This window comes from Ovis aries, chromosome 1 (assembly GCF_016772045.2).
Source record: "Ovis aries strain OAR_USU_Benz2616 breed Rambouillet chromosome 1, ARS-UI_Ramb_v3.0, whole genome shotgun sequence".
Classification (NCBI taxonomy): Eukaryota; Metazoa; Chordata; class Mammalia; order Artiodactyla; family Bovidae; genus Ovis; species Ovis aries.
The window spans coordinates 42,396,369-42,410,418 of record NC_056054.1 but is presented as its reverse complement, the minus strand read 5'-3'; the positions used below and the strand labels follow the sequence as shown (position 1 = coordinate 42,410,418).

The 14,050-nt window shown below is 38.0% G+C and overlaps 1 protein-coding gene across 14 annotated transcripts in view; it reads right to left on the bottom strand.

Annotated features, from left to right (window-relative positions):
• SGIP1 (SH3GL interacting endocytic adaptor 1) overlaps positions 1 to 14,050 on the bottom strand; it is a 237,573-nt gene that overhangs the window by 14,272 nt on the left and 209,251 nt on the right. For all 14 annotated transcript variants that reach the window (XM_060400235.1, XM_060400212.1, XM_042249325.1 and 11 more), the window contains 2 exons: positions 13,234 to 13,389; positions 7,844 to 7,976 (listed from right to left, as the gene is read on the bottom strand). In XM_060400235.1, the coding sequence (XP_060256218.1) occupies positions 7,844 to 7,976; positions 13,234 to 13,389 (289 nt within the window). The remainder of the gene's footprint in view (positions 1 to 7,843; positions 7,977 to 13,233; positions 13,390 to 14,050) is intronic.

The following is a 14,050-nucleotide window of genomic DNA, read 5'->3' as shown; positions in this document are numbered from 1 at the left end:
GGTGCATTTTCAGCCTATGGGGTGCATTATAATCACTCGGAGGTCTTGTAAAAATATGTACACCTTGGGTCACATCCTTGTCTAACTCAATGAAACTAAGCCATGCCGTGTGGAGCCACCCAAGACAGACAGGTCATGGTGGAGAGGTCTGACAGAATGTCGTCCACTGGAGAAGAAAATGGCAAAACACTTCAGTATTCTTGCCTTGAGAATGCCATGAACAGTATGAAAAGGCAAAAAGAAAGGACACTGAAAGATGAACTCCCTGGGTTGGTAGGTGGCCGATATGCTACTGGAGATCATTGGAGAAATTACTCCAGAAAGAATGAAAGATGGAGCCAAAGCTAAAACAACACCCACTTGTGGATGTGACTGGTGATAGAAGCAAGGTCTGATGCTGTAAGAGCAATATTGCATAGGAACCTGGAATGTTGAGTCCATGAATCAAGGCAAATTGGAAGTGGTCAAACAAGAGATGGCAAGACTGAACATCAACATTCTAGGAATCAGCAAGCTAAAATGGACTGGAATGGGTGAATTTCACTCAGATGACCATTATATCTACTACTGTGGGCAAGAATCCTTCAGAAGAAATGGAGTAGCCATAATAGTCAACAGAAGAGTCCGAAATGCAGTACTTGGATGCAGTCTCAAAAATGACAGAATGATCTCTGTTCGTTTCTAAGGCAAACCATTCAATATCAATGTAATCCAAGTCTATGCTCTGACCAGTTCTGCTGACAAAGCTGAAATTGAACTGTTCTATGAAGACCTATAAGACCTTTTAGAACTAACACCCAAAAAAGATTTTTGTTTTTCTTATAGGGGACTGGAATGCAAAAAGGAAGTCAAGAAATACCTGGAGTAACAGGCAAATTTGGCCTTGGAGTACAGAATGAAGCAGAGCAAAGGCTAATAGACTTTTGCCAAGAGAACGCACTGGTCATAGCAAACAGCCTCTTCCAACAACACAAGAGAAGACTCTACACATGGACATCACCAGATGGTCAACACCAAAATCAGATTGATTATATTCTTTGCAGCCAAAGATGGAGAAGCTCTATACAGTCAGCAAAAACAAGACCGGGAGCTGACTGTGGCTCAGATCATGAACTCATTGCCAAATTCATACTTAAATTGAAGAAAGTGGGGAAAACCACTAGACCATTCAGGTATGACCTAAATCAAATCCCTTATGACTATACAGTGGAAGTGAGAAATAGATTTAAAGGACTAGATCTGATAGACAGAGTGCCTGATGAACTATGGATGGAGGTTCGTGTACAGGAGACAGGGATCGAGACCATCCCCAAGAAAAAGAAATGCAAAAAAGCAAAATGGCTGTCTGTGGAGGCCTTCCAAAATCTGTGAAAAGAAGAGAAGCAAAAAGCAAAGGAGAAAAGGAAAGATATACCCATTTGAATGCAGAGTTCCAAAGAATAGCAAGGAGAGAGAAGAAAGCCTTCCTCAGTGATCAATGCAAAGAAATAGAGGAAAACAAAAGAATGGGAAAGACTGGAGATCTCTTCAAGAAAATTAGAGACACCAAGGGAACATTTCATGCAAAGATGGGCTCGATAAAGGACAGAAATGGTATGGACCTAGCAGAAGCAGAAAATATTAAGAAGAGGTGGCAAGAATACACAGAAGAACTATACAAAAGAGATCTTCACAACCCAGATAATCACGATGGTATGATCACTCACCTAGAGCCAGACATTCCGGAATGTGAAGTCAAGTGGGCCTTAGGAAGCATCACTATGAACAAAGCTAGTGGAAGTAATGGAATTCCAGTTGAGCTATTTCAAATCTTGAAAGATGATGCTGTCAAAGTGCTGCACTCAATACGCCAGCAAATTTGGAAAACTCAGCAGTGGCCATAGGACTGGAAAAAGTCAGTTTTCATTCCAATCCCAAAGAAAGGCAATGCCAAAGAATGCTCAAACTACCGCACAATTGCACTCATCTCACATGCTAGTCAAGTAATGCTCTAAAGACACCAAGCCAGGCTTCAGCCATATGTGAACCGTGAACTTCCAGATATTCAAGCTGGTTTTAGAAAAGGCAGAGGAACCAGAGATCAAATTGCCAACGTCTGCTGGATCATCAAAAAAGCAAGAGAGTTCCAGAAAAACATATTTCTGCTTTATTGACTATGCCAAAGCCTTTGACTATGTGGATCACAATAAACCATGGAAAATTCTGAAAGAGATGGGAATACCAGACCACCTGATCTGCTTCTTGAGAAACCTGTATGTAGGTCAGGAAGCAACAGTTAAAACTGGACATGGAACAACAGACTGGTTCCAAATCAGGAAAGGAATATGTCAAGGCTGTATATTGTCACCCTGCTTATTTAACTTATATGCAGAGTACATGAGAAACGCTGGGCTGGATGAAGCACAACCTGGAATCAAGATTGCTGGGAGAAATATCAATAACCTCAGATATGCAGATGACACCACCCTTATGGAAGAAAGTGAAGAATAACTAAAAAGCCTCTTGATGAAAGTGAAAGAGGAGAGAGAAAAGGTTGGCTTAAAGCTCAACATTCAGAAAACTAAGCTCATGGCATCTGGTCCCATCACTTCATGACAAATAGATGGGGACACTGTAGCTGACTTTATTTTTTGGTGCTCCAAAATCAGTGCAGGTGGTGACTGCAGCCATGAAATTAAAAGATGCTTACTCCCTGGAAGAAAAGTTATGACCAACCTAGACAGCATATTAAAAAGCAGAGACACTACTTTGTCAACAAAGGTCCATCTAGTCAAGGCTATGGTTTTTCCAGTGGTCATGTATGGATGTGAGAGTTGGACTATAAAGAAAGCTGAGAGCCAAGGAATTGGTGCTTTTGAACTGTGGTGTTGGAGAAGACTTGTGAGAGTCCTTTGGACTGCAAGGAGACCCAACCAGTTGATCCTGAAGATCAGTTCTGGGTGTTCATGGAAGGACTGATGTTGAAGCTGAAACTCCAATACTTTGGCCACCCAATGTGAAAGGCTGACTCATTTGAAAAGACCCTGATGCTGGGAAAGATTGAGGGCAGGAGGAGACGGGGACGACAGAGGATGAGATGGTTTGATGGCATCACCGAATCGATGGACATGGGTTTGAGTAAACTCCAGGAGTTGGTGATGGACAGGGAGGCCTGGCATGCTGCGGTTCATCGGGTCGCAAAGAATCAGACACAACTGAGCGCCTGAACTGGTCACATCCTGAACTAATTTAAAAAAATCTCTGAGAGTGTCAGGGCTCAGAAGATGTCTCTGTCCCTGTCATCACTATCTCTAACCCTCTCTTCTTCCCTATCTCCATCTCTATTTATCTATAAATAAATTTTAATATAGGTATCTATCTATATCTATACTTAAGACCAGCTCAGAATCAGCATTTTTTTTAACTCCCCTGGTGGTTTTAAAGTGTACTCATGTTTGGGATGTACTGATTTCTATTAAAAAGTGCAACTTTCAAAAGTAATAATTTAGTTTCCTCATCTTAAGCAAAATAATTTGAGCATATTTAATCACAAAAATTGCAATGCTCAAAAAATAACCTAGGAGATCAAGTGGCTGGGAATCAGTGGGATACTTAGGCTCTGTAGAATCCTGTTTTGAAACAGGATTATTAGATCAGTAATAATCTTGGGTAAAGGGCAATCCTAAACACAGAAAGAAAGTTCTCATATCCTGTAATGTGCTGTACCAAACATTCTTTTAACTTTAAACTATTTCTTTTTTAAAAATTAATTAATTTATTTTAATTGGAGGCTAATTACTTTACAGTATAGTAGTGGTTTTTGCCTTACACTGACATGAATCAGCCATGGGTGTACAATTGTCCCCCATCCTGAACCCCCGCCCCCCACCTCCCTCCCATCCCATCTCTCAGGGTTGTCCCAGTGTACCAGCTTTGAGTGCCCTGTTTCATGCATCGAACTTGGACTGGTGATCTATTTCACATATGTAATATACATGTTTCAATGCTATTCTCTCAAATCATCCCACCCTAGCCTTCTCCTGCAGAGTCCAAAAGTCTATACTTTATATCTGTGTCTCTTTTGCTGTCTCCCATATAGGGTCATTGTTACCATCTTTCTAAATTCCATATATATGCATTAGTATCCTGTATTGGTGTTTTTCTTTCTGACTTACTTCACTCTGTATAATAGGCTCCAGTTTCATCCACCTCATTAGAACTCATTAGATTCAAATGTGTTCTTTTTAATAGCTGAGTAATATTACATTGTGTATATGTACCACAGCTTTCTTATCCATTCATCTGCTGATGGACATCTAGGTTGCTCCCATGTCCTGGCTATTATAAATAGTGCTGTGATGAATATTGGGGTAAATGTATCTCTTTCAATTCTGGTTTCCTCGGTGTGTATGCCCAGGAATGGGATTGCTGGGTTGTATGGGAGTTCTATTTCCAGTTTTTAAAGGAATCTCCACACTGTTCTTCATAGTGGCTGTACTAATTTGCATTCCCACCAACAGTGTAAGAGGGTTCCCTTTTCTTCTCACCTTCTCCAGCATTTATTGTTTGTACACTTTTTGATAGCAGTCATTCTGACCAGCATGAGATGGTACCTAATTGTGGTTTTGATTTGCATTTCTCTGATAATGAGTGATGTTGAGCATCTTTTCATGTGTTTGTTAGCCATCTGTATGTCTTTGGAGAAATGTCTATTTAGTTCTTTGGCCCATTTTTTGTTTGGGTCATTTATTTTTCTGGTATTGAGCTACATGAACTGCTTGTATATTTTTGAGATTAATTCTTTGTCAGTTGCTTCATTTCCTATTATTTTCTCCCATTCTGAAGTCTGTCTTTTCACCTTGCTTAAAGTTTCCTTTGTTGTGCAAAAGCTTTTAAGTTTAATTAGGTCCCATTTGTTTATTTTTGCTTTTATCTCCAGTATTCTGGGAGGTGGGTCATAGAGGATCCTGCTGTGATTTATATCAGAGAGTGTTTTGGCTATGTTTTTCTCTGGGAGTTTTATAGTTTCTGGTATTACATGTAGATCTTTAATCCATTTTGAGTTTATTGAGTTTATTTTTGTTAATGGTGTTAGAAAGTATTCTAGTCTCATTCTTTTACAGGTGATTGACCAGTTTTCCCAGCACCACTTCTTAAAGAGATTGTCTTTAATCCGTTGTATATTCTTGCCTCCTTTGCCAAAGATAAGGTGTCCATAAGTGCATGGATTTATCTCTGGGTTTTCTATTTTGTTCCATTGATCTATATTTCTGTCTTTGTGCCAGTACCATACTGTCTTGATGACTGTGGCTTTGTAGTAGAGCCTGAAGTCAGGCAGATTGATTCCTCCAGTTCCATTCTTCTTTCTCAAGATTGCTTTGGCTATTTGAGGTTTTTTGTATTTCCATACAAATTAATGAAATTATTTGTTCTAGTTCTGTGAAAAAATACCTTTGGTATCTTGATAGCGGTTGTATTGAATCTGTAGATTGCTTTGGGTAGTATACTGATTTTCACTATATTGATTCTTCTGATCCATGAGCATGGTATATTTCTCCATCTATTTGTGTCATCTTTGATTTCTTTCAACAGTGTTTTATAGTTTTCTATAGATAGGTCTTTTGTTTCTTTGGGTAGATTTATTCCTAAGTATTTTATTCTTTTTGTTACAATGGTGAATGGAATTGTTTCCTTAATTTCTCTTTCTGTTTTCTCACCATTAGTGTATAGGAATGCAAGGAATTTTTGTGTGTTAATTTTATATCCTGCAACTTTCCTATATTCATTGATTAGCTCTAGTAATTTTCTGCTGGTGTCTTTAGGGTTTTCTGTGTAAAGGATCATGTCATCTGCTAACAGTGAGAGTTTTACTTCTTTTCCAATCTGGATTTCTTTCATTTCTTTTTCTTCTCTGATTGCTGTGGCTAAAATTTCCAAAACTATGTTGAATAGTAGTGGTGAGAACAGGTACCCTTGTTTTGTTCCTGACTTTAGGGGAAATGCTTTCAATTTTTCACCATTGAGGGTAATGTTTGCTGTAGGTTTATCATATATGTCTTTTATTATGTTGAGGTATATTCCTTCTATGCCTGCTTTCCAGAGAGTTTTTATCATAAATGGATGCTGAATTTTGTCAAAGGCTTTCTCTGCATCTATTGAGATAATCATGTGGTTTTTATCTTTCAATTTGTTAATGTTAACCTTAAATTATTTCTTAAGGTAAGTTTCATTAGAATTTATTTTGTAGGACTATCACCTTATTTTTAAAAATCCAGCTTACTTACATTTAGTTGTTTAAAATAACAGATTTTAGTACAGTAATGTTCTTAACAAAATTTTGTTTAGAAACTGTTGTGTCTGATTCTTTGTGACCCCAGTGGATTGTAGCCTACCAGGCTCCTCTGCCCATGGAATTTTCCAGGCAAGAATACTGGAGTGGGTAGACGGGGAGCTTTCTGAATCAAGGATTGAACCCATGTCTCATGCACTGCAGGGAGATACTTTACTATTCTGCCACCTAGGAAGCCCCCTTAACAAAATTACAGTAAACTATTTTGTCAATATTTGGAATCTTAATTGACATAGTTTTCTGCAAATTCATTTCTGTGGTGTGTTTCCCTAAATTTGAATAAATTTTTTTTACTTTTAAGTTTCAAATAATGTATGAATATTCTAAATAGCTTCTACACAGCCTTTTATGATCTCTATATTCTTATAGATTATAGCTTTAAGTAATAGTTAAAGAAATGTTACTTTACTTTTATTTAATGTTAATAGTGCTAGAATTGTCAACTACAAATTGGCACTTGCCTTCTACCTCTACAAGGATTAAATCATGTGCTGCTATAACTGCTGATTTTCAACAGCCCCTGAAAGAAGTTTAGGGTGGAAAGCAGAAATGAGGTACTTAGTGGTCTGGGGAAAACCAGCAGAACAGGTCTTCTGAAAGTTAGATATTTTTCAGAGCTGATTTTATGAGCCTAGTTCTCCTCATATCTAGAAAAGCACTAAAATCCTTCATGGTGATATTGAAGAAGGAATTCATAGGGCCTGGACTCCATCTTAGGCCTGTTCATGCTGATCATGCTCGGCTACCTTTCTAATGAACTCTGAACTCTGTGTTTAGTGCCTATGAAAACAACAACAGAAGGATAAGACCCCCTCCAGACGGGAACCTTGAAGATCGTATCTAGGTTACTCATCACCCAAGAGAAAACATACGCTAATCACCCCTTCCTCCAGACAGGCCATAAATTTTTCTGTATCAATCGGAGTGTAACCTCGGGTTTATTGATTATTGGCTAATTGTTTGAGCACATGAGCACATAGCATGTGAATGATGGGGTTATTGGGATTGTATTTTCCTTGGTTTATGTAAGTCTCAAGGAATTTGGAGTGGTGGGTTCAGACACATACACATGGGGTATTAAAAATTTTCACAAATGCTGGTGGGGGTCCTTGGCTAAGAGGAGACTCTGCCTTGGGCCCACCGGTGTAATAAACTGCACTCCACTATCTGCACTGTCCTTCTGAGTGAGTTTGTTTCCCGGAATGCATGGCTACAGCAATATCTGCTCCTCATGAGTAGCAGTAACCTTCATAAGACTAGCAGAAACCTGCCAAAAAATATGTGCTTAATTGCATGTACTTTCCCTTCACCAAAATCAAATATATACTGACTTCCCTCCTACTTCTTTGTTACAATTTCTCAGAGTTATCTGAAATGTTGCCTCCAAGGCTATAGTTCTAATTTTGCCCCAAATAAAACTTGACTCACAACTCTCACATTGTACATTTTTTTAAAGTTGACAAAATATACATTTGTAACATGAAAGAGGCACCCTGACCATATAAACAGTCTTACCTGATATTTGAGCATGTCCACATTATAATACGTAGCCTGGGGCTTTTGTTCCGACACTTTCTTTAGGTGAGTCATCAAATTTGGCATGTTTACCCAGAATTCCTTGGCATTGGCATCATTTTGGGTATTATCGCTATTTAATTGGGAAGAAAAACTGATTGAGTAGCATCTTGTGAAAAACACAAAAGACAAAAAAAGCATCTTAGCAAATTATCACCTGATTTCTAGCTCAATCTTTGAGAATTTATACTGAGTATATTATTAACAATAGTAGAGTTGCTGCTCTGAATGGTATTATGTTAATAAGTACCCATGAAAGTGAAAGTGAAAGTGTTAGTCACTTAGTTGTGTGTGACTCTTTGCAACCCATGGACTGTAGCTCACCAGGCTCCTCAGGAATTCTCCAGGAAAGAATACTGGAGTGGGTTGCCATTTCCTTCTCCAGGGATTCCAGGGGTCAAACCCAGGTCTCCTGCATGCAGGCGGATTCTTCACCATCTATCTAAGCTACCAGGGAAGCCCATAAATACCCACAGTGAGGCATTATTGTATTGCTGTAAATCCAATGAGTACCCAGTGATATTAACCAATCATAATGATAACTGGTTGCTTCAAAGAGTGAATTATTTATTAACTCAAATTTAATAGCTCTAATACGTCACCACTATTTCCTCTAAATTAGTCAGTTAATGCAGTCAAGGAGTCATATACATTGATTTTCTTTTGAATTTACTTCAACAGTAGGTTCTCAGAAATTACTGATTTAAATATTTGGCTCTAAGTAAACATGTTCTTTGTCTCCAACTGAGGAGAAAAGTGTGTTACTAAAATTATCATGCTCCATTTTTAATATTCACAGTAGTTCATCTAAGAGCGCCTAAATCATACAAAGTCACCTCACTTACAAAATGATCCTGGAATTTAAGTGATAATAACCATGGCAGTTACACTAGAGAGTGCAGTCTTGGTGAATTAAATGAGTTTTGAATCCCTAAGGGAGTTGATAGCTTCCCCTGATGTTTCTTGAAAATGCTTGCCTCAATGGCAAAAGAATCAGGCAAGACTGTGAAAAGCATTTGCTCACTTCCTGCATAATGAGGAAATTGAGGGCCCACATGTCTAAGTAACTGACATTTCACTTTCAGAATATCCTGTAGAATAAGATAACAGTAGCTAGAATTTTTTGAGTATCTATTATGTGCTAGGCACTCTGTTATCTATGCTATAAACTATTTCACTAATATCTACCATGCAAAGAAAGAAGGATCTTCTTTTCTAAAGACAAATGGATGTTATAAAAAGAGAAAATTAGAGGGAAAAAGAGTCACTCAGACTCTTTGCAATCCCAAGGACTATAGTCTACCAGGCTTCTCTGTCCATGGTAATTTCCAGGCAAGAGTACTGGAGTGGGTTGCCATTTCCTTCTCCAGGGGACTCAGGAATCGAACCCAGGTCTTCTGCATTGCAGGCAGATGCTTTACCCTCTGAGCTACCAGGAAGAAGGGTGTGATAAAGACGAATTGTCAATTTCTATGATTCAGCCTCCAGAAGCCAAATATAATCAAGTCTTAAAAGTGATCCTGGTCCAGAGTGGTTGTAGGGCCCAAGTATCAGCAAGACCCCTATGGTTCTGTTGTGCCTGATATAGGTTGTTGAGGACTAAGTAAAGTCCTATTACTCTGGACAGGTAAAAAGTGGATGGAAAAGACTCTTGGCCCCTTGTCTTTGCCCCTGGCCAAGTCAAGCTGAGGATGCTAATAAAGGCTGTATAAACTGTTATTATCTAAAACATTCAAGTTACCCAGAGCTTCTTGAGGAATAGCTATACAAGGAGGCAGGAGACGAGAATAATAGAAGTTCACCAAAATTAAGTAATTTACTTAAGGTTGAATTGCTAAATAAGTAACAGGGTCAGGATTACAGCCCAGGTCAGTTTTACTGCACTATACCAAAACAGATATGGAATTAATATCCAGCAACATTTTATTTTATTAATGTTAATAAGCTATGGTTTTTCCAGTAGTCATGTACAGATTTGAGAGTTGAACCTAACAGAAGGCTGAGCACTGAAAAATTGATGCTTTTGATCTGTGGTGCTGGAGAAGACTCTTGAGAGCCTGGTGGGCTCTCAAAGAGATCTAACAGTCAATCCTAAAGGAAATCAACCCTGAATATTCATTGGAAGGATTGATGCTAAAGCTGAAGCTCCAACACTCTGGCCACCTAATGTGAAGAGCCAAGTCATTGGAAAAGACCCTAATGCTGAGAAAGATTGAGGGCAAGAGAAGAAGGGGGTTTCAGAGGATGAAATGGTTGGATGGCATCACTGACTCAATGGACATGAGTTTGAGCAAACCCTGGGAGATAGTGAAGGACAGGGAAGCCTGGCATGCTGCAGGCCACAGGATTGCAGAGTCAGACACAACTTAGTGACTGAACAACAACATTTTATTAAGTTGTGCTAAGCAAATCAGAATAACTGAAAAATCTCAATTATATATTTAACAACACAATAAGCTGAGTCATATGTCTATGATAATTCCTCAGGAAAACTTGCTTTAATAAATACTTAAGAAAGATTTGGCAATCCAAAGCTTATACAAAGATGCAATTCTTGAATGCTCAAGGAGACTTGAGAATTCTTTAGATTTGTAATTGGTTTAACGGTTGTTCCTAAACATTCTTGGTAAACAAACCCTTTCATAAGGGAGAAGTAGAAGTAAATTTCAGTTTGGTCCCTGTCATAGGGATTGCAAACCCAAATGTCTCCAGGGACAAAGCTGGTAGCATAAATGTCTTTCAGTAAAGATAATAGAGAGGATTAAGATGACAGATGAAAGGAGTCTTGAGCTGTGTTTGAGAATAATGTTGGGTCCCATTGCCTTTTAAAAAGTAGGTGTGGTAGTAGTGGTGGTGGAGCTTCATTGTATAACAAACACCAAACAGGCTGTAGGACTAATGGGTCACCAGTCATAGCCCTGGGCTTCCCCAGAGATTCAGCTGTTAAGAGTCTGCCTGCAATGCAGGAGATGCAGGAAATACAGGTTTGATCCCTGGGTGTGGAAGATTCCCTGGAGGAGGAAATGGCAACCCAATCCCGTATTCTTGCCTGGAGAATCCCATGGACAGAGGCGTCTGATGGACTACAATCTGTGGGGTCTCAAAGAGTGGAACATGACTGAGCACACACGCAGGCAATCCCAGCCCTAACACAACCATCAAATACATTTAATAAAGTCCAAATTAATGAGAGCTTTCGTTTTGTTTAGAAAACAATTTAAGGGTCTATATAATGTTTTGTCAAACAGGAATATTCTCAGGCTGATATTTAATTCAATTCATAAGACTGAAGTATTAATATAAATATAAAACTCTGATATATATGCATATATAAAATTATATATGTATATACATATATGCCTAAGAACTTGGTAACATATCTGCCTAAAAATGCAGCAAAAACTATGACTATCCCACCAGTGACATTTACAAACAAACTGGTAAAATAGTGGCACACAATTCCTAATTGCAGATGGAGGAACCTAGAAAAATAAAATTAACTGGCTCAACGTGCACATCAAAACCACAGAGGAAAACCGAAATAAAAAGTTGAAATAAAAAGTTGTTCATTTCCAATCTTGGCCATTTCATGTTTATCTTTCACTTCATAGGTGAGCATTTCATTTATATTTTTAAGCCTGGAATCAGGTTTACCAGTTAAACCATCATAAAGACTAATGAGAAGGGGATGATTTTAGTCATCATCTGAAAGACCTGTGACTGTCTTTTCATCACTGCAGTGAAAAAGTCTCATGCAGTCAAGAAAGAGAGTGACTGTATTGGCCCTCAAATTCCAAATGACCTTTAGCTATTTCTTCATAAATATCCAGCTTGATAAATCCCTTTAAATTATAGTTGAATTGTTCATTCATTCAACAAGTACTATTCAAGTCCTTATTGGGCACAGTGGAAGGTACTGAGGATATGGTGGTGATCCAACAGATGTGTTCTATTCCCTCATGTGTTTTATGGTCTAGTAGGGAAGGTGGATGAATGAAGAAAGCAAGCAGATTTATAATTACTGGTTTTAGTAAGTGTGACAATGGAAAGAATAGGAATCTTGAGAGAGAATAACAAGGTTACATGATTTAGTTTGGGAGTAGGGAGGAGAGTGGGATGGTCAGGCAAGGCTGAGTGGAGCTGAGATCTGAAAGACGAGTAGGAGTCTGGTAGAGAAGAGTAGAAATCTTATTGAAGGCAGAGTAAACAAATGTACAAAAAAGTCTGGTGGAAAAGAGTGGAAATCCTATCGAAGGCAGAGTAATCAAGTGTACAAAACTTTGATGTGGGAAAGGACTCAACCATTCCCAAGATGGGCAGGTATGGCTGCAGCTAGAAGGATTCCGAAGAGGATGGTGGGAGATAAGGGTAGACAGACAGGCAAGAGTGGATGAATCAGGACCTTGAAGGCAATGTAATGTGAGGCCTCCAGAAGGTTATAAGGGAGGACAACCTGATTTACATCCAAAGAGCTGGCTATTGTGTATAGGAGTGTGGCAAGATTGGAGGCAGAGAGAGGAAGAGGAAAGCACTGGCTGTTGTCCAGGGAAATGATGGTTATCATTTGGATAGAAGCCATGATAAAGGGAAAATGCGGCTATTTTAGAGATAGAATTTTAGATGAAATATCAGGACTTGTTGATGGAAAAACTACCAAGAATGTTTCTTTTTGTCTCATCCATTGCCAATAATAAACATGTATAGTGGATCACTTTTAATAGCATGTATGTATGTATGTGTTGAGTGAACATGGATATGCACATATATGACAAAACATCACGTTCATATTTAATAAGAATGTGAAATATATTTATATAAACAAATTTAGAAAAGTTTCTTTGATGCCACACAGGTAACGTTCCATCAAAATAATTACCTTTACAGTGTAATGAAATTACATGTCTCACAAAGAGATTTTTAAGCTTATATGAAGAGTAGCTTACAGTTCAGATATCATTTGATTTTTAAAAGATGCCAATACAATAAATGGATTTTATTCCTTTTATTATGCTCATTTCCCATCATCCTCATCCACTGTCTACCAGTGATAAGTAAAATAGACAATGAATAAATTTTATTATTCTAAATGTCTCTTTAGCCACTTGAGATAGTTGATCATTAAAAAAATATATATGTATACATATACATATGTGTATACATATATAATACACACACAGATACATACAGAGCTCTGGGATTCAATCTATAAATATATCTGAGTAACAATAATTTCTCTACAGTGTTTCCCTTTTGCTAAGGTACATCTCTCATCTAAGAATAACATGATAAGACACCTACATCTTTAAAAAATTTGTGGAAAATATATTTACCAGCAGAGAAGTTGGGGATTTGGCAGGACGTGTTCTAACCTGCTGAAATTTATCACCCGAAAAGTCAGAGCAGCTGGCGATGGATTGTTGGCAAAGTGTCTGGTGATCCCGGCAGGAAAAGACAACACCATTTCTCCAGTAATCTTCACAATACATCTGGCATGTCACAACACGTGAGAGGAAAGAGAGGAAACCCAGGTCAACATGCTGTAAATCAAAGCAGTTGTGAAAAGCAAAGATTTCTGTAATACTATGACATAGCAGAAGAGAGAAAAAGTAAGCTCTTACAATTCACTCTGAATTACTAACTCATTTCTAAGACTCGAGGACTCAAAGTTTTGTATTAATACTTCCTCCAAAAGATGGCTATTTTCTGAAGGTGTTTTTGCATTCTTAGAATAAAACAGCTTTTCTTTTCCTGTAGAAAAGTCTTTATGTTCACCTCACAAATATAATAATTTATCCTGATGGTTCTCTCTCTGTTTGATTTCTGAATTGTTGGCAGTATATTTGAAGATATTAAACTACACAGTGTTGTCACACTATTCATTGGGATTTATTTTAGCTCTCTAAGTAACATGATTGATGCCTTCATTATGTTCTTTTATGGACTCATGGGGTAAACTTTTTGCTTCCCACTTAATTAGATCTTCATTCCGTTAACTTGTCTATTTGGTTGAAACTATAAAATCAGTCACATACATAAGTTAATACAGCTGGATGATAATTTGGAAGGAAGAATAATCCTTTTTTTTTTAAAGCTTTATTTAGCATCACTAATTATTAGAGAAATGCAAACCAAAACTACAATGAGATA